At 43.3% G+C, this 21,702-nt stretch overlaps 1 protein-coding gene across 1 annotated transcript in view; it reads right to left on the bottom strand.

Moving 5' to 3' along the window:
- The window catches only part of PDGFRB (platelet derived growth factor receptor beta), a 743,049-nt gene that overhangs the window by 667,825 nt on the left and 53,522 nt on the right, over positions 1 to 21,702 (bottom strand). The window contains exon 3 of the mRNA XM_044070754.1: positions 9,741 to 10,007. Coding sequence (XP_043926689.1) covers positions 9,741 to 10,007 — 267 coding nt within the window. The remainder of the gene's footprint in view (positions 1 to 9,740; positions 10,008 to 21,702) is intronic.

The raw sequence follows: 21,702 nt of genomic DNA, 5'->3' as shown, positions 1-21,702 counted from the left end.
CAGTAATATATGAAATGGCCTCTTGTGTGGACCACACACTTTGGACTGACCTTCCCAAGAAATGCCCCCACTCCAGACTGGAGGCATCCATGGTTACTGTGGCTACCGATAGAGGAAGAACAAATGAATGGCCATGAGAAACTTCATCTGAATGGATACAACAGAGGTGTTCCTTGCAAATTTGAGTAATCCTGACTATAGTGTACAAGGGCTGCTGAAGAATATACCACTGTACTGGCAGAGTCCATGCAGAATCTGCATATGAAATCTAGCTAATGGAAATAGAGTTACTGCTGCTGCCAAGGACCCTAAGGCTTGCAAAACTAATTCTGCTGCAGGAGAGGAATGCAAGATCACTTCCATTATCTTAGATCTGAGGGTTTGTACTCTGGTTGAAGGAAGAGATGCTGTCTGACTGGTTGTGCCTAAATGAGCACCTATGAACTCTATTTTGTGCAGGCGTGATTTCAGACTTGTTGTAACTGACTGTGAGTGTCCAAATGGTGACATAATTGGAGCAAGCAACCCCTTACTTGTACAAGTAAATGCCTGGTCAGAACAGTCTGGAACCAGTCATTTAAATACAGAAACAACCAGAATCCTAGCAGTCTTAGATGAGCTGCTACCATCACCATGCATTTGGTGGACCCCCTGGGGGCAGTGGTGAGGCCAAAGGGTAGTGCTCTGGACTGGTAATGACTGCCTCCCAGCCAGAAACACAGATATCTTCTGGAAAGCCTGTTCATTTTGATGTGATAGTACGCATCCTGAAGATCTATCAAACACATCTAATCATCCTTTTGCAGCAGTGGCAAAATGGACTTAACCCATGACCATCTAGAACTTTGAGTATTTCACATACCGGTTTAGTCTGTTGAGATCCAAAATAGGTCTCAAATCCCTTATCTTTTTTGGCACTAAAAAGAATCTTGAATAAATTCTGGATCCCAACTAGTCTGGGTGTAGGGGTCTTTTTGGAGGATTCTTTTTTTCTAGCAGCTTTCTTATTTTCAGGGCTGCTGCCACCCTCTGACTGGATGGTACATAACAGATTTTCCTCATTTTTATGGTGGGTGTTTGGGAAAATGGCATGAAACAATTCTGCACCCAACACTCTATTGTAATGGATGCCCATGCTGCTGGGTGCTTAGATAAGTAACCCCCAAACTACCTCCATAGAATAGCAGCTGGGCAACCTTTCAGGAGCACTGAAAGGGTTTATCAGAGAAAGCATCCCTGAAACCCTGGTTCTGTGGGCCACCTCTACTGTGAGGGAGGCATCTTCCATTAGAGTTCTGCCCTTTGCCTCTGGGGGAGAATCATCTCCTCATAAATCTTGGAAAGGACCTTGAGACTTGCAAAACCACATCTTTGTACCTCCTCAATGATTCTATGAAGAACGCCAAGCAAAACAAACTAGTGAAAACCAGGCAGATGGATCTCAGCAGTAACACACCAGGCAGATAGTCCTTAACGCAATTTATTAAAATGAATAAATACACACAGCGTTTTCGCTACTCATAGAAGGTAGCTTCTTCAGAGTGAATGGGAATACAAAAAAATGAGGTTGCTTAAAAACAAGAGAGACTAATCACGTCACTTCCTAACCACACAAAGAAGACTTAAAGTGGTATTAACATCGTAACAACCTATTTGGAATAAATACACTATTTAAATACAAAATTGGTAAAAACCTTCACAGGAAAAGAATATATTTCAAATTTCATAACAAAAGCTATTGTCTAATATCAACCTGTATAAAAAATAACATAAACACACGAAAATATAAATATATATAATAAATAGACAAAACAAGAATATTTGTATTTATATTTATGTATGCTACTAATAGAGCATAAAGAAGGAGGGCAGCATTCTTATTAAATAGACATAAAAACAAGCTGTATGACAGCAAGTACAAGACAAATAGAATGCTGCTCAAAAAAATGGTAAATAAAAATAAAAATGTATATAAAGAAACAAGTCAAATCAAGCTACCTAAAATATGACTTGTATTTTAAATGGGCAGAAATATTGCAACTATCGTTAAGCCCTGGTGGATTAAATGCGTCAAGTTTTAGCTGCCATAGGAGTTCACAGTTTTCTAAAAAAATAGATGTAGGTCCTCCTCTAATAGAATCACCAATGTGGTCGATACCCATAAATAGGAAAGAGTGACCAGGACAGCTAGCAACATGTTTTGCCAGAGCATTCTCACAATTCAATTTTCTGATGGCGTAAATATGCTGATAGATACGATCTTTAAACCTTCTGTCTGTTTTGCCTACGTAATATGCAGTGCAACAAGAGCAGAAGGCTAAATAAACGATCGATTTGGTGTTACAGGTAATCTTATGAGAAATGCTAAATTTCCTGTCCCTTACAGAAAAGGTACTGCCACTCTTAATATAATGGCAATAAGAACAAAAGCCACATGCATAACATCCCTTATTCCTATTCTGAATTTCAAGCCCTTGGTGCTTCTGCAAAAGTTCCTTAAGATTAGGGCCCCTTTTATATACAATTCGGGGTTTTTTTCCTAATTTCTCAACCAAGGATGGAGTGCTTGATATGAAAAACCAATTTTTGTTGATCATTTCTTGAATAAAACTTGAGCTGATATTAAAAGTAGTGATAAAACTACAAGGGTATTGTAATGGGCAATCATTTACAGCAAGAATGTCTGTGTGTTGCAAAGATGTAAATGGTTGAACTTCAAGATGAGAAGTGGAGGCAACATCAGGATTGCTTGACCGGATAAGGATAGGTTTATAAAGGCCACTCGATTTCTTATTAATCACTTCGTGGATCAGGTCGTCAATTAGTTGGACAGGGTATCCACGATTTAAAAATAAGTTCTTAAGGAATGTACATTCATCTAAGAAGTCTGAGTGGTCAGTGTTCATCCGGGCAGCCCTTACTAGCTGACCTTTAACTATAGCTCTCTTAGTTTTAAATGGATGTGCACTAGAAAAGTGCAGAAAAGAATTTACATAAGTTTTCTTTCTGAAAATAGTAGATTTTAAACCACTAGAAAGGGGGTCCCTAGTCAACCTAACATCCAGGTAATCAATAGCATCCGTGGCAAAACTGTGAGTGAAACTAAGAAAAGTAGTAGTCTGGTTGAGAAAGCTCAGGAATTCCAACGCTCGGTCTGATTTACCCTTAAACAGGATAAACACATCGTCCAAAAATCGTGTGTAAAACACAAGCTCATTTCTCCAGTCGTTATTACTAAGGATAAAATGTTTCTCCCAATAAGCCATAAATAGGTTGGCTAGTGAAGCCCCACAAGGGGAACCCATCGCGACACCTTGTTTTTGGATATACAAGTCCTTTTCGAAGAGAAAAAAATTGGAAGATAGCACAATATCAAGAAGTTCAGTAATATTCATGATATCATTTTTAGAAGCTCCTAAATCAGTCAGTAATAGGTCAAGCCATTCCAATGCCTCCTGATGTGGTATGGAGGTATACAGATCCACAACATCAATTGTTAAAAAATTGATGTTGTCATCCATACTAATGTCATTCAATTTGGCCAAAAAAGACCAGGAGTCCTTGCATATGCTTGGAATACGTTCGAGGTAGGGAGAAAGCAATGAATCAATATATTTAGAGGCAGGGTAAGACTGAGAGGCTCTCCCATCAACTAGGGCACGCATCGGTGGATCAATGAGGCTTTTATGCACTTTAGGGATGCCAAACATAACTGGCACCCTAGGTTGCAGAATGTCTATATAGTCGAAGGTGTCCTTATCAATTCTCCCTTGGATAAATAAATCTCTAAAATAACCCCTAGTCCTTTTTGAAGTGATGTTCAATTGGTTTCGGGTAGTAGATTCATAAGCTGGAGTATTTAGAACCTTTTGCATCCTCTCAACATAGTCAATATGTTCAAGTATGGCTAACCCACCCCCTTTGTCAGGTTTAATAAGTCTGACAGATGTAGCACGTATATTGTTAAGGGCAGCAAGTTGTTCCTTCGTGATATTAAAATGGCTGCTCTTAACTGTGAATGTATTACCTATATGCCTGATATCTAATTCACAGGCATACTCAAACATTTTCAAGGCTACATGTAGTGGTGGATTGAACACACTGGAAAGCTTTAACCTATCGGTTACTGGCTGTGAGGAGTCATGGAACAGGAGTTTAAGATTTAATTTTCTGACATAACATTTTAAATCTAAAAGGACTCTGGCAACATCACATTGCCTGCTTGGAACAAAAGTATTACCCAAGGACAGTAATTCGACTAATTCAGGTTCCAATGTAAGAGCAGAGAAGTTATATATAACAAAATCACCCTTTATGTTAGTAACAATGGTGGGAGTAGTTGAGTCAAAGCTAACAGGCTCAGCATTCAGCGATTCCAATTCTTGTTCCCCCTCCGGGTACGATTGCTCTGGGCCCCTAAAAAAGAGGCTGGTTGCTGATTCCTGTTATTAGTCTTGTTAATATTATTGTCCAAAGGGCAATTTTTGTCAAGCTGTTTGTTTTTGTCTTTATTTCTATTGCTTCTCCTAGGACCATTGTGAGTGTCACTAATAGGGGTAGCAGAGTGTGTATTAGTAATGATATCAGAGTCACACCATTCAGTTTCATCAACATGGACATCATTCCTTTTGTCATGCTCAAAAACACTTAACTTGGGATAGGCTTTATCATTCGCGTATGCAAGCCTATCTCTATATAGTTTCTTTGATTTATTTGACTTCAGTTTCACCAAATAGGTGTCTATGCTAGAGAAAATGCGTGCATAGTCAAATTTAAGTTGATTAAAAAAATCACATAGTTTAATTTCCTCATCTAATGCACAGACTTCCCTAGTCAATTCAGCTATACACAAAGAATAGTGTTTCACAATTAGTTCTATAAGTTGGAAACCCTGTCTTTGAAACAACTCTTTTAGTTCAACGACAAACATATTGTTGGAAATTAAGTTAGAAGGAGTAAAACTGCTTCTAAGACCCTTTGGAATAAGGCCTTCCTCTAAACATTGCTTAAAGTAAGCTACTTCTAGTTGTAGCTTACGAAGCTTAAAAGTTTTATTGTCCAATAACTTGAGTTTGTCCGTAACAGTTTCTTCACAATCAGGGGCCTGAGGCACATCAGGCACCGGCGATACATCAACCAAAGGTTTAATAAATGTAAAAAAGTCACCTGTGTTGTTAATCCAATGCGAAATAGTGGTATCGCCAATAAGTGCAGCATTATTTCCCTTCTGTTCTGTAGTGCTAGAAAAACAGGTCCCTGATGCTAACGGAACAGCAGATGTAAAAGCTTGAGTAAAAACTCTTTGTGGCTGTGCAGCCGGAATAATGTCCGATGAACCAGTAAGAGAAATTCCTGTTCTCGCCCCTTTTTGCGTATCAGCAGCACTCGCAGAAATGGGGCCGCCGAAAGTCCTTTCAAAGAGCTCGAAGCGATTGAACAAGGAGTCCAGTCTCTGTGATACTGCCAACAACAAACTGGCTGTATCGACGTTGGGAGCCCCATTCGACTCAAAAAAGTTAGGGCTGGTTGGGCTAGCAGCAGAGTCCGATGCCATAGTGAAACTATAAAGAACGCCAAGCAAAACAAACTAGTGAAAACCAGGCAGATGGATCTCAGCAGTAACACACCAGGCAGATAGTCCTTAACGCAATTTATTAAAATGAATAAATACACACAGCGTTTTCGCTACTCAAAGAAGGTAGCTTCTTCAGAGTGAATGGGAATACAAAAAATGAGGTTGCTTAAAAACAAGAGAGACTAATCACGTCACTTCCTAACCACACAAAGAAGACTTAAAATGGTATTAACATCGTAACAACCTATTTGGAATAAATACACTATTTAAATACAAAATTGGTAAAAACCTTCACAGGAAAAGAATATATTTCAAATTTCATAACAAAAGCTATTGTCTAATATCAACCTGTATAAAAAATAACATAAACACACGAAAATATAAATATATATAATAAATAGACAAAACGAGAATATTTGTATTTATATTTATGTATGCTACTAATAGAGCATAAAGAAGGAGGGCAGCATTCTTATTAAATAGATATAAAAACAAGCTGTATGACAGCAAGTACAAGACAAATACAATGCTGCTCAAAAAAATGGTAAATAAAAATAAAAATGTATATAAAGAAACAAGTCAAAACAAACTACCTAAAATATGACTTGTACTTTAAATGGGCAGAAATATTACAACTATCGTTAAGCCCTGGTGGATTAAATGCGTCAAGTTTTAGCTGCCATAGGAGTTCACAGTTTTCTAAAAAAATAGATGTAGGTCCTCCTCTAATAGAATCACCAATGTGGTCAAATCCCTTATCTTTTTTGGCACTAAAAAGAATCTTGAATAAATTCTGGATCCCAACTAGTCTGGGTGTAGGGGTCTTTTTGGAGGATTCTTTTTTTCTAGCAGCTTTCTTATTTTCAGGGCTGCTGCCACCCTCTGACTGGATGGTACATAACAGATTTTCCTCATTTTTATGGTGGGTGTTTGGGAAAATGGCATGAAACAATTCTGCACCCAACACTCTATTGTAATGGATGCCCATGCTGCTGGGTGCTTAGATAAGTAACCCCCAAACTACCTCCATAGAATAGCAGCTGGGCAACCTTTCAGGAGCACTGAAAGGGTTTATCAGAGAAAGCATCCCTGAAACCCTGGTTCTGTGGGCCACCTCTACTGTGAGGGAGGCATCTTCCATTAGAGTTCTGCCCTTTGCCTCTGGGGGAGAATCATCTCCTCATAAATCTTGGAAAGGACCTTGAGACTTGCAAAACCACATCTTTGTACCTCCTCAATGATTCCAGCAAGAGAGTCTCTGAGAAGTAGAAAAATGGATCTCAACAGCAGACAAGGTCTTTCTGTCTTGCTCACTTCGAGAGCTTTTCTTTCACCTTTGAGATGAACAAAGTTAATCCATCAAAGGAAGCATTAATGAATGAAGACTTGAAGCGCTTCATAAAATCACAGCTGCATATAGGCATCTCTCCTGAGGACTATGCCCGAACCAACTACCTGTGAGGTACCCTCTGTAGCATGCAATACAAGCTTCTTGGACAACTTAGATATGGAGAGAAGGGTGGCCAGTTGTGAAGAAATTTTGTTCTGGTCCTCCACAGACATGGACCCGGAAACAGATATGGAGAGCACTTACGTGAAATTTCTTTGCAGCCTTATAAAGTATGCCAAATAATTCAGTGATTGCAGGGCAAAGATCGCTGAGGCTTAAATGCACCTTCCAAATCTGCCTAACACTCTAGACTCCCTGTTAGGGGAATGGACTGATGAGCTCTGCTTTGAAAGCTCTTTCTTAGTGGCTGTTGCCACAACCATGGTATCCTCTGGAACCCCACTGTTCCAGTGTGCTCTGTCCTTTGGAGGGGCTAAACATCAATCGGGTCACTTTGGGGAGAGGCTCCACAGTATCTGGGGCTCCTTCCAGGCATGGCAATGAAACAAGGTCTATCAGCTCATCAGCTGAGGGGTCATCCAAGACATAGCTGGGCTGCACCCAAAAGCCTGTAGGAGTACCAACTCCTCCTGGGATGGGGGATCGGAACACCATCCACCTTTTTGCTTTAAAGGTTCCAGAATTTCTCCAAAGGAGACATCTTCAGGTGATCTGAGGACCCTTCCCCTTCGTCAAAGTCAGTATCATTGGTGAGAGAGTCTTGAGGGGAATTTAAGTGTTTCTTTTTGTATGTTCTCTTCCCTGGGACCTAATCAGTGGAATGGTCTGGTGTGGTTTATCGCAAGTGATAGGGAGTCCTGAGAGACTGACTGTAGTTTGATTGGATTGGCTGTCCCAGTGGGATAGAAATGAGAGGCTCCGAGCTCAAGCCCACTGGTGGAATAAAGAGAGGATCCAAAGGGTACAAGGATGTGCTCTCCCTAGGTAGAGAGAAGGCCCCCACCACTACCTCAAAGGCAGATAGTCTAGGAGAAACAGTATCCAGCAGTACTGGAGTCGAAGACCCCTATGCTAACGAGCTCTGAATCCTTCCAGATCTGTCCTTTGGAGGGAGTCAGACCTGAGCTGTCCAGTGCTGAGGCTCCTACAGGCAAAGATGGCTCTGATAAATTTGGAGTCGACCCTAACCCCATGGAGCCAGCACCGACGCTTCAACCCAAAGAGCCTCCTGCACCAAAAGTATCGCAGCCAGATGACTCGTGAACATTGCTGGAATCAAAGAATGACTGGTCATCAGATCAGACAAGGACAGCCTCAAGGATCTCGGATCCAAGGGGCCGAAATCACAGAAAAGACTAGAGTAAGAGGGATCAATTGAGGGTCGGTGGAGGACAGGATCATGGGTCCAATGGGAGATGAAGACAGGATTATCTCCATCTGGAATGGAGCTCTGAATAACTTCCTTATCATCCTGTTCACCTCTGCTTCAGACAAGCTCCAGAAGGACCTAAGGAAGGAGCTGGTTGAAGGTGGCCTGGAATGTCTCCTCGGAGTCTCTTGGGAAAAGGTGAATGGAGTCAAAGAGTGACTGGCTCTGACAAGAATTGGGGTGACTGGATTCAAGGTGACGTGGGCTTCAAGAAGGTAGGATCCAAATGCGCCAGATCCAACTTTTCTGACATTTTTGAAGGAGAATCAGTGGTTGGAGCCAACATTGGTGAATGGTCCAGAGACTTTTTTAATCATATCTTTCGTAGCCGATTCAGGCTTCCTTTTTTCAAACCTCTTAGAGGGGGTTTGAGCCCCAGTAGTTACAGAAGAGGAAGTAGAAGAAAGAAGGCCCTTCAACACCAATATATTCCACTGGTCACTAAGAGCTCTGGTGTTAAAACCTGCATTGATAGTATAGTCTGTATTGAAATGGGCTGCATCAAAGCAGTAAACACATTCCCTGTGGGCATCAGAATTTGCAACATTATGCCCACACGAAATGCATTTTTTAAAACCAGTTGACTTATCAGCCATGACTTTTAAAGAGATAGAGACAGTCAAAAGTACTACATACTAATATGTTTTTTTTTTAATTAGGACAGGAGAAGAAGTACTAAGAATAGTACAAAGAAATACCCTCCAAAAGGGTAGGAAAAGGCAAATAGGATAGAAAGACAAGAGTACCAACAATGGTAATCAGTAGGGTACCCAAACAACTAACAGTTAAGAAAAGGACTACTTGATGGACAGAACCTGAGAACTAGAGAGGACAGGAGAAACAAATGGACAAAAATAATCAATTGGAATGAAACTTATAACATCCAATTGCTCAAGAGAAGGCGATCTGCATCTGAGTGATATGACGGTAAACAAGACCTGAGGTATGGTAGGTCAGTGGGGTATTATGGGTAAAGGAAGGAGCTCGACAGTTGGATCTGTGAATTTAGAGAAAGCAGGTTAGCCAGATCCTAGACCCATCAGTTGAGAAAAAAATGAAAATGACAATATCTGATCTAAATATTACTGCTTCCATTACAGTGCTGCAGAAATACATTCTGATAGCAAAATAAAGTACTATATTACAAAAGTAACAAGTTGTGTAACAGCTATAATTATTACTTGCAAAGCAAATTACTGGACTGCAATGCCTGGTCTTGGCAGTTAACAGTGACTGGGTATGGTGTGGTAGCATAGGCTTCCAAGGTATTAGAGTTCTGTAACTGAACAGAAAATGATACAGATATGTCTGTGAGATGGCCATGACAAAGCAATATTTATGTAGACAGCTAACGATTTAGGGGAAGAGAAAAAAATATAACTTACTTTTAAGAATGAAAACGTAATATGGTTCTGAGTCCAATTCAGTGCCATTAAATGTTGCGCGGCAGATATAAGTTTGGTCTTCATAGTAACCTGTAAACCCCACCTGCCTGTCATAGACAGCTGGGAACTCATCTCCAGTTTTCCTTTCATGAAGTGTGACACTGGCATCCGGGTTTGTTGTACGACATGGAATTGTTGATTTCTTGTTAGCCACAGAGAAGACAAATTCATCACTCTCCTCTTGAGGGATAAAGGGCACAAATGGATCTGTTAAAAAAAGAAATACATTGTGAAAAAGACATATTCTTGTAAAGTATTTATTGAGTTACTACTGGGAGACAACATAGGATCCAAGGCAATGTTTACTGGAATTACAGTTTCAAATATATTTTTTCATGGAAATACAATGACCAACCAACAGGAAAATAGATAAAAAGAAGTTATGTCTTAACCATAATGCTCCATTTATGTTGTACTCATTCATTACTGTTAAGAATTCGGTTCCGTCCTCAGAACAGACACGGCCATTACCAAGCTCACGCCAGCCAAAAAACTCTCAGCTAAGACCTACCCACTATGCCCCTCTCATAGTCTCTTCAGATCAAGTTTGCCCGCCACTATAGTATACAAGTAATAAGAGAGATAGTAGGAGGTGCTGTCTGAGCAAATACCTTAACTGACAAGGAAATCCTAAAGTCCACAGGAGTCCAGGCAGGGGGAATGAGGGTGGGAAGTAATGAATGAATAAAAATCAACAACACAGATGGAACGTTATGGTAAGATATAACTTTTTTATCTGATGTAAATCTTTATTCATTCCTTACTGTTAAGATCAAGTCCCCAGCTACTTGAGTCCCAGGTGGCCCTAAGAAAGGACATTTCTGAGCATCATAGAACCAAAAGATGATCGTTCCCTGGAGGCCAAATCCAGTTTGTAACGAGTGATAAATGTATGAGGTCTTGCCCAAGTGGCTGCTGCCCAGATATCATCCATAGAGGCTCTGGAATGAAAAGCCACTGAAGTAGCCATCGATCTAGTAGAGTGAGCCTTTATTCTGGAAGGTAAAGACACTTTGTTCTGGAGGTAGATGAAGGTAATAGCATTTCTAAGCCAAGAAGATAAAGTAATTTTGGAGACAGGCCTACCCAATCTGGGTCCTGCAAAGGCCACAAACAATTCATTTTTCTGAAAGATTTAGTTCTGTCCAAGTAGAAACGAAGTTGCCTATGAATATTGGGGGTATGCAAAAGATATTCCTCTCTATTTGAATGATGAGGGAAGAAAATGGGCAGGTCAATAGATTGGTTAATGGAAAACCAAGAAATGACCATGGGCATAAAGGAAGGGTCAGTACATAGGGACACTATGAAAAATCAAGTAAGGTCTCTTGACACGCAAGGCCTGCAACTCAGATACTCTTCTCACTGAGGTAACGGCTACTAGAAGTAGAGTCTTCCAAGACAAAAATTTCATATCACATAAGTTAGAAGGCTCGAAAGGAGGGCTTGTTAATGACTAAAGCACCAATGTCAAGTCCCAAGGCTCTATAGGAGGCTTGACAGAAGGTCTGACATGTAATGAGAAGTTATGTACCTACCATAACGTTCCATGTTAGTTGTCTTCTCTCGCCTTCTTTCTTGCTTGATGGGTTCGGAGCCGATCCTCGGCTCCGACTCAGCACTTGCTAAGCTCGAGAGTCACTTTTACCAGCTCGAGGCAGCCCCATATCCCATGATGCAAGGCGGTAAGTACCCAGATCTCGTTTGATGACAAAAGGGCAATAGCACCTAGCATAATAACTTCCCAAAGGAAGAAAGAAAAGAGAAAAACCTGCAGTATGGTAGAAGGACCAGCTCTGTACGGTCTTCAGAAGTGTAATTCCTTGTAGAGAAAGGTCTGTCCAGGCCTGGGGGAAGGAGGGAGGGTCGCAAGAAAGAAGGCGAGAAGACAACTAACATGGAACGTTATGGTAGGTACATAACTTCTCAATGTTAGGTTGTCAATCTCGCCTTCATTCTTGCTTGATGGGACTGCGTCCCTAGCACCTCTATCCTGGGTGGCTCAATGGAACAGACTCTTGAGAACGGTAGAGCCAAAACTGGCTCTGTCCCTGGAGGCCAAATCCAATTTGTAATGGGAAACAAATGTATGAGGAGTGGCCCAAGTAGCCGCTGCACAAATAGTGTCTAAAGGAAGTCTAGCTTGAAAGGCTGTAGAAGTAGCTAAGCTTCTGGTTGAATGTGCTTTAGGTTTCGAGCACAGCTGTTTTCCCCTGAGCCGATAAATTTCAGCGATGACAGAAGAAAGCCATCTAGATAAGGTCACTTTTGAGACAGGAAGGCCTTTCTTGTTATCAGCATAGGAAACAAAGAGTTGATCGGATTTCCTGAATTGTTTTGTTCTGTCTAAGTAATATCTGAGTTGGCGGTGGACATCAAGATAATGTAATTTTTGTTCCGATCTGTTTGAATAGTTTGGAAAAAATACAGGGAGATCAATGGCTTGATTCAAATTAGTCTTTGAGTTGACCTTAGGCAAAAAGGTCGGATTAGTTCTCAATGATACTCTGTCTTTGTGGAAGACCAAATAGGGGGGGCGAACAGATAGAGCATGAAGTTCAGACACCCTCCTAGCCGATGTAATAGCAACCAGGAATAAAGTTTTCCATGAAAGAAATTTCAGGGAACAAGAAACAGCTGGCTTGAATGGGGGAAGAATCAAGGATGTCAGCACTAAATTTAGGTCCCATTGAGGAGGAGGACTCCTGACTGGAGGCTTCAGGAGGAAAATTCCTTTCAAGAAGGCTCTACAAAGCCTGTGGGACATAATGTTGTGATCTGCGAACCCGACATGAAAGTTCGAGATAGCAGCCAACTGAACTCTAACTGTGGAAGAAGAGGAGCCCGCGTGAAAAATCTCCGCTAAGAAATCCAAAACTGCTTGAACTGGAGCAGTGAAGGGATCAATATTCTTGGCTTTAGCCCAATAAGAAAAACGTATAAATCCTCCTGGTAGAGGATTTTAAGGAAGCTACTATGATGTCTCTAACAGGGTTAGAGATCCTAGGAAGCCTGGCTAAGGAAGGAAGTGGAGCAACCATGCTGTGAGGTTGAGAGAAGGGATAGACTGGTGCAGCTGACCGGATTGGTGAATCAGAAGATCTGGCCAGATGCCACGGCTGCACCAAAAGGTGACGATGGAGGAACGGAAACCAAATTTGTCGAGGCCAATAAGGAGCAATGAGAATCAATTTGGCTCTCAAAACGGTTGCTTTCTGGATAACTTGAGGGATCAGAGGAAATGGAGGAAAGGCATAAAGAAGTCCCTGGGGCCAATCCTGGGTCAGAGCGTCTCTGGGGGGATGGTCTGGCAGTGGGAAGAGAGAGAAGAAGTCTGGGCATTTGCTGTTTTGGGGAGTAGCAAAAAGATCGCAACATGGGCGACCCCATTCCAGAAAAATCTTTTCCACTATAGATTGTTTGAGAGACCACTCGTGAGGCATGAGAATAGCTCTGCTCAATCTGTCCGCTAAAATGTTGGTTTTCCCAGGGATGTGCGTTGCTACCAGAAACCGATGAGAGGAGATCGCCCATTGCCAAAGTCTGAGCGCTTCTCGACACAAGGGGTAGGACTTGGTTCCACCCTGTTTGTTGATATACCAAACTACAGACATGTTGTCTGTGTGGACTGCAATTGTCCCTACGGGAAGAAAGTCATTGAGGGCTTGCAACGTTAAAAGCACTGCTCTCATGTCTAGGACATTTATGTGCAGGTGGTATTCGAAAGGTTGCCACGTCCCATGAACCATCCTGCCCTGATAATGCCCCCCCCCACCCGATCAGGGAGGCATCCGTAGTGACAGTGGCTACCGGGGATGGGGGTACAAAGTGTCTGCCTTGGTGAATCTGGGGAGAAGTGATCCACCAAGCAAGATGATTCTTGCAAATTTGTGTCACCAGTATTTGGTGACGCATTGGAAGTTGTTGGTAAGACCACTGAGTGAACAACATCCATTGAAGAAGGCGCATATAGAAGCGAGCCAGGGGAAGAAGGGTAATGGCCGCAGCCATGAGGCTTAACACTTTTAGAACCATTCTGGCCTGTACCTTCTTGTTGGCTAGAATGATCCTGACGTGACTTTGAATGTCTGAGATTCTTTGATCTGTAAGGGTAGCTGACATCCGAACAGTGTTTAAGTTTGCGCCTATGAAAGTAATAGACTGGCAGGGCAATAAGGATGATTTTTCGGAGTTGATCGAGATGCCAAATTGAGTACAAAGATTTATTGTGTAATCCCTGGCTTGAAGAAGCTGATGCCTGGTGGTGGCTGAAAGGAGCCAGTCGTCGAGATACGGAAACACCTGGAATCCTTGACGTCTCAGGTGAGCCGTGACCACTGTCATACATTTGGTGAACACTCTGGGGGCTGTAGTGAGACCAAAGGGCAGGGCTCTGAACTGGAAATGACTGGACCCCAGCCGAAAGCGGAGAAATCTCCTGGAGCGTCTGTGAATTTTTATGTGATAGTACGCATCCTGAAGATCTATTGAGCACATCCAGTTGTCCTTCTGTAAGAAGGGCAGAATTGACTGAAGAGTGACCATTCAGAATCTTGTCTTCCTCACAGACTTGTTGAGTCTGCTGAGATCCAATATTGGTCTCCAGTCTCCCGTCTTTTGGGGACCAAAAGAACCTTGAGTAGATTCCGGCTCTGAATGATCTGTTGTAACTGGCTGAATGGCTCTTTTGCAGTAGTTTTAAGACTTCTAACTCTGCAATTTCCCTTAGACCGGGTGGTACATCTGGAAGGGAATTTGAGTGATAGAAAGGACTTTCCTCGAAAGGAATTTTGTAACCCTCGGATATGATCGACTGTACCCATCTGTCTTGAGTGAGGGAACGCCAGGCTTCTGGGTACAGCGATAGTCTTCCCCCGACTGCCTCCAAGGATGGACAGCCGGGCAACATCTCAGGGATGCTGAAGGGGCTTGTCAGAGAGGCTCTCTGCTTCCCTGGTTTTGTGGACCCCCTCTGCCTCTAGAGCAGCGTCTGTTATTGTTACCCCCTCTGCCTCTAGGGGTAAACTGACCACGTGAATCCGGCGTGACTCCTTGGGATTTGCAGAACCACATTTTGCCACCCTTCTGCCCTTTGGGGTAAGGTCTAGAAGGGGTGGAAAAACGGACCCCTACGGCAGAAAGAGTCTTGCCGTCCTGCTCACACCTGGTCAACGTTTCCTTCACTTGAGGGACAAACAAAGCTGACCCATCAAAGGGAGAGTTTGTGAAGGATGCCTTAAAGGGATCTGCAAAATTACAGAGCCGCATCCAGGCTTGGCGTCTAAGAGCCACATCTGTACCTGCGGCCCTACTCGCTCCATCTGCAGCATATGATATCAGTCGCATGGAGGAGTTAGCAATAGAATTAAGGGTTCCTAGCTGCGAAGCAATTTTTTCTTGAGCCCCTGCAGCTGTAGGATCCTGTACTACTTCACCTAGCTCCTTAAGGATATCCCTCTGGAGTCTGGTGAAGTGACATAGGTAGTTCAGCGAACGCATAGCAAAGGTCGCTGAAGAGAACATCCGCTTACCATACCTATCCATGGTCCTAGAGTCCTTATTAGGAAGATGGACAGGTACGGAAGGATCTGCAACTTCCTTCTTAGTGGCAGCCGCCACCACCATGGCATCAGCAGGGACACCTTTCGTGAGGAATTGCTTGTCCGACGGGGCAGTAATAAATTTAGAAGGCCTCCTAGGGACTGGCTCTACAGAGTCAGGAGCAGCCCACGCCTTTCGAGCAATAACCTGCATAAGGGGGTCGAAAGGCGGAGACACCCAGGAGGTGGAGGGCCGAGATCCAAACGCCTCCAGGTATACCGACTCATCCTCAGAGGGATTATTGGTGGGCCAGTTTCCTCTCTGTCTAAGGAGTTCTAGGATGTCTGAAAAGGAGACATCCTCAGAGGGGGATCTTGGGGATCCCTGTGACTCATCTAAGTCAGTATCTGAAGTGATAGACTCGGGGGAGTCTACGTGTTTCCTTTTACAGGTCCTCTTTCGCAGAGGATCTCCTGACTGATCAGGAGAATCCTCGGAAGAGGGGGTTCTTCCCAGTGGGGAAACCTGAGGCGGAGGATCTCTGGGTCCAGGAGCAAGAGAAGTGGCAGAGATATCGACAGGCACCATAGAGGGAGGAGCTAAGGAAACAGACTGCTGGCTGAGTCCAGTGGCCAGCACACTCTTCATCACCTCGAAGGCTCCCCTCCCAGGGAGGTCCGAGAGAACCCGTTCCGAAGAACCAGGAACTCCAGGACCCACCGAAAGGGAAGGCTCCGAGGCAGATGTCGGAGCCGAGCTCACCAAGGCCGAGGCTCCAAGGGGAAGAGTGGGGTCGGACAAGGGTTCGATGCCACTCACCCCCTCGGAGGAGACCAGGGAAGCCCGACCACCGAATCCCTCTAAGGAAGGTCTCGAAGAGGAGATAAGAGTAGAGGCTGAAGGAGCAGAAGGGGGTATCTGTCCCTCAGCCGTAGCAGAAACCATTCCCGAAGACTCCAACTCCAAACTCTGGGGTAGAGTCGAAGGAGGAACTGCAATGGGGTGTGGACTAATAGTCGTCTGTTGAGATGGACTATGTAGCATCTGGGCCAGTGCCTGTGATTTTAATAATCTACTGACCACTCTCTCTAAATCATGGTCAGAAAGCCTGGATGACCTGGATGATCGGCTCCGATGGCTCCGTTCCGAGAGGAGAGGAGAAGCCGGAGCCGAGTATCGGCTCCAAGGAAGGGGACCTAGATCTCTTCCTCGAAGGAACCATCGGAGCCGACGAAACCATGGAAGCTGTCGGAGCCGACAACTTTTCGGCACCGACAGAAAGTTTCGATGCATCGGCTCCGGCCGGAGCCGATACAGACATAAAAGTAAGGGTGTCGGAACCGGTCGGCACTGACACCGAAGCCTGAGCCACATGGTGATCGGAACCGATCGGAGCCGACACCGAAGTGGCCGAACCAGAATCGGCACCGATAGCCATCGGTGCCGAAGGTTTGTGCAAACCAGAATCGGCTCCAGCCGGAGCCGATCTCGACTCTGAAAGGGTCGGAGCCAAGGCCACAGGTTTGGACACAGAAGCCTGGGCCTTGGAAGACTTAGAAGTCTTAGATGGAGCCGACTTAGCCGGAGAGCCCTCCGGCTTAAGTAGGCCCCTCAAAATCAGCTTATTTCTCCTTTCCTGCAGGACTCTCTGGCTAAAAGAATGACAAATCGCACAGGAGTCCTGCAGGTGGAGAGGTCCCAGGCAGTATAAGCAAGAAGTGTGACCGTCTGTCAGAGACATCTTCTGACAGCACGAGTCACACTTCTTAAAGCCTGAGACCCTTTCCTTAGACATAGTGTAAAAAACACACACACACAACACCTGTCCAAGAAATATAACAATCCCCAAAAAAAAGTGAAACTATTCTCTTACAAACACACACACACACCCTAACAAGGGGGGGGGGGGGATGGGAGAAGGCCTGACTAAAAACTTTCTCTTACAAACACACACACACACCCTAACAGGGGGGGGGGGGGGGATGGGAGAAGGCCTGACTAAAAACTTTAAGGAAGAGAGGGAATTTTAGTCAGAAAGGGACCAAAACTAGTCTAAAACTATAAGTCTAAAATTAACTTTAAACTGAAAAGAGGGGCAAAGAAGTAGTGTATAAATCACTTACCAGGAGCTGGTAAAAGGAGGACCTCATCAGCAAAGCGGCAAACGAGATCTGGGTACTTACTGACTTGCATCATGGGATATGGGGCTGCCTCGAGCTGGTAAAAGTGACTCTCGAGCTTAGCAAGTGCCGAGTCGGAGCCGAGGATCGGCTCGAACCCATCAAGCAAGAATGAAGGCGAGATTGACAACTTAACATTACTCCTTTCCAGAAGGTTTTGCGCAGTGTGACATAACAGAAGAATTATCAAAGCCATTGTGAAAATTTACAATAGCTGTTAAATGCACAGTAATTGTCGATGCTAAAGCTCCTGCATGTAACAGGGTAGTCAAACATTGTAGGATCTTCTGAATAGGCATGGAAAAGGGGTCTATGGTATGATCTTACTTACTAGAATACGTTTTCCAGGCGGAAGGTTTGTGTGAAGCCAGAAGAATCTCACGAACAGGAGATGAAATATCAGCCTGGCAATCATCAGAAGAAACCAAGCTGTGAGCTTGAGGCGGAAGGTTTGTGTGAAGCCAGAAGAATCTCACGAACAGGAGATGAAATATCAGCCTGGCAATCATCAGAAGAAACCAAGCTATGAGCTTGAGGCTGTGGAGACTGGAGTGAATTAGTCTCTGAGGATGGGATAGCAGACCTTGGGATTGATCCAGGATCCACAGGTTGTGAATCAGATGAGGCCATAGGAAAGGGAACCAGACTTGACAGGGCCAATAAGGGGCAATGAGGATCACTGCTTCTCAACCTTTGAGCTTTCTGGAGGAATTTTGGGATGAGGGGAAACGGGGGAAAGGCATACAGCAAACCCGGAGGACAATCGTGTCAGAGCATCCCTCGGTGACTTCCCATGAGGGGGTATCAGGGCAAAGTAGCTTGTGCATCTGTTGTTTAGGGGGGAAGCAAACAGGTACCTGGACAAATGGATCTGATAATTGACCGCCATAAAAGCTAAAGCAGCAAAGGTGTAAACCTTTTTCCCCAACCTTTCCATAGTTCTGCTATCTTTGTCAGAAAGCATTAACTTTAAAGAAGGAAACAACTGAACTGGCTTGTCAGAAGCCACAGACACCACCGAAGGGTCAGCAAAAGGGCACTTATAAAGAAATTTACAGTCCTCAAGTACCCTATAAAGCCTACCTGGTTTCTTGGGAGCAGGGAGCTGGCAGTCAGGAGCCTTAGAAGCATCAGAAAAGGCATCCAACAATCCAACCAGCATAGGTGGTACAGCAGAAGACCTAGAAGAATTAATCTGCAGGAGCTCATAATACATTTTCTGCACTTCAGAAACCTGAGCACAATCCAATTTAAAAAAATTCCATCATCCTAGAGATTATGTTGCTGAATAAAGGTCCTTAAAAAGAGTATCAGGACTAGTAGACTCATCTTCCTCAGACCCATAATCTAAAGGAGAGGAAATATCAGAGAAGTAGGCAAGGGACTCCTCATCTGACTCTGCCTCCTCCTCAGAGGAATCCTGTTCTCTGGATTTTTTAAGGGGAGTAGAGGATCAAGGAGGAGCTGGATCAGAAACACCCTGAGGAGGCTTTAAAGCCATCAAAGCATTTAACAATCCCCAAGTGAAACTCTGCCATTCACTCTGTGGGAGTTTAAAAGCTGAAACAATATGCTTAGCTTTCTGCTATTTCTTTAAAGAGATGTCCACTTTAGGAAATATAGAAGGTTCTGACCCCAAACAGCATTCAATAATGGCAGTAAAGATTTCTTCTCTGACTTAAATTCGAGGAAAACCCCTAGGGCCCTTGGAAATAATCAGCCACTGTTCCCACTAAATGTCCAATGCAGATGTCTGCAAGTCCTCCATGGACATGCCTAAAAATCGGATCCCCACCAGACTCCAACACGGTCGCAGCTGAAGAATCTGACAGTGAAGCCAGATGTACCTCAGAGTTTTCACTCACCTCAGAAGGGGGGTTTTGTGGAGGCTGTACGGCAGAAGAATCTGGCCTAGATTTCTTGGCCTTCTTCATGGATGGCTGACCCTCGCAGCGGGAAGTTCCTTCCATAGCATCTTTAGCCAATAGGTTAAGATGTTTCTCTAGATACAACACCAAAGAAGATTACAGACTGAACAGGATATATGGTCATGGAAAGCACCGAGGCAAAACAGGCATGGTTTGTGATGCTCTTTATGGGGAATCTGTCTCCCACACTGGCATTTACCCTCCTTGGATGACATGAAACCCCTCAAGCAATAAAGAATAAAATAAAAGGTAAGATACAAAAAACACAATGGGGCAATTATCTGCAATGGCTTGGTGAACCAGTAATGGAACAGGTGTCCAGACTGACGATCAAGAGATGGCATTCTGACTGGCCGCAAAGAAGTTCTGAGGATGGTACATCCAGATGTAACCCTTATGTCATATGCTACACAAGGAGCATGTGTGTGCGATATATGGCATACCTTAAAGCAACCTAAAGGCTTTGATATACTTGCTGGACGTCAGGCTTCCCTTGGCAGGGGTCCCTAGTGTAAAGAATACTGCAACATTGAAATGGAAGGATGTATAAAGTTGATAAGCTAATGGGTAGCATTACTGCTGCTGGCATGGTGTAGTATAGCTCTACTAAAGGAGGAGGGTGTAGTCCATCAAATGTTTTGGCAAGATCTATAAAATGGCATCTGTTAACTGCCCTTTGTCCACAGCCTTGTGCTGCAGTCTGCTCAGAAACTGTGCTGATTGGTCCACAATAGTTGCTGCTCAGCAATCTATGATGAAAGTGGGTGGTAGGCTATTTCTTCGAAGAATTTACCAGGGGTAAGCAGAACAGAAATGGATCTGATGTGTCATCTCAAGAGAGAGGGCTATTACTGTATTATAAATTCATTTAACTGATCGTCTTTCCAGATTTTGAGGATTTGTTTACATAAGCTGAGGTTAAATATGTTTTTCAAGAGGGTGAGATATACTTTCAGCCCAAGTTTTTATAAACCATGGGTTGAGGCCATCCAATCTTGGGGAAGGGGATTAACTCCATGGATTACTGCTAATTACATTTCTGTTATATTTTATTGTAACTGCTTTGAAGTAGAAAGGTAGGGACAGTGTCAATGGATTTGAACATGTTAAACTTTTGTCAGTATAGGAGGGGTTCATTCTCTTAGAAAGTCTACTGGTGATAGTGCATCTGTTGTGTGGCAAAAGTTCTTTTTTAATAATTATTTGACCTACCTTGGCCCAGGAGTTTTAAGGTTGATTATAGAACTAGTTTACATAAGTTCATGATTCCTTGCCTGGTTTATGTGAAGTTGTCTTGTTTCCATGATTTCCAGGCTTCATCTCTTAATTATAAGGACAGATCTGAGCTTGTTTGTAAGCCACCTGTTTTGATTTGGTTTGTGACATCTGGAGATGAGTGGGAAGTATTTGTTTTGCAGTGTTTGAGGAGTAAATGTTTAGGTACTGGCTGACATGTCAAAATCTTTGATAGAAAGGATAGATGACAAGACAAGTTCTGAGGATGAGGCTTGAAGCTTAATGAAGCTGTTATGCAATTATGGTCTAAAGGTTACACTGTTAATGAGGTTAGAGGTTGACAGCTTTTCAGATGCAAAGAATATAGGGTAGTGGTCACTTAGTGAAGTAGGGAGAACGGTAGTATTTGTGATGCATGGGATACTGACGATAATTAGGTGAAGGATGGTGTGATTACTTTTGAAATTGGGTCTTGTAGGCTATGAGAAGGCTTAGGTTAAGCTTAGTTCTGCCAGCCATACACACATACCATAGTTCTTTCATGAGAATAGGTTTATGTTAGTCTCCTTTTATGAGAAAGTTTTAAAGGAAAAGGATGGAGTTCATGCAGGAGCGGATCTGCTTTTGTGCCTTTAACTGGGAGGTTAGAAGAAGAAGGGAAGCTGCTACTATGTAGTGGTTGTGGATTTTGTGCTGAAAAACTTTCATAATTACCCAGGGAGAGTTGTGTTCTGAGCTGTGGGCAGCCTAAGCTTACATTTGAGAGTTTTGGTGAGGTTAGTACAAGATAGTCTTCCTCTTTTACTATATCTCTCTTAATGAAAATGTATTGGTAGCCCGGGATGTGAGTGTGTGTATTTACATGTAAAAACAAACATATATATGTGGTTTACTATGGAAATGTTAAAAGGGAATCTTGAAAAATAAAATCTTGAGACTAAAATGGAAAAGACCAAAACACTAAGGACTACAATATCAAAAAAAAACTTGAATATCAAAACTCCCTACCAATGCAGA

This window comes from Protopterus annectens, chromosome 4.part1 (genome assembly GCF_019279795.1).
Source record: "Protopterus annectens isolate FY-2018-M chromosome 4.part1, PAN1.0, whole genome shotgun sequence".
NCBI classification, from domain to species: domain Eukaryota; kingdom Metazoa; phylum Chordata; order Ceratodontiformes; family Protopteridae; genus Protopterus; species Protopterus annectens.
This window is presented reverse-complemented; position numbering and strand designations above follow the sequence as displayed.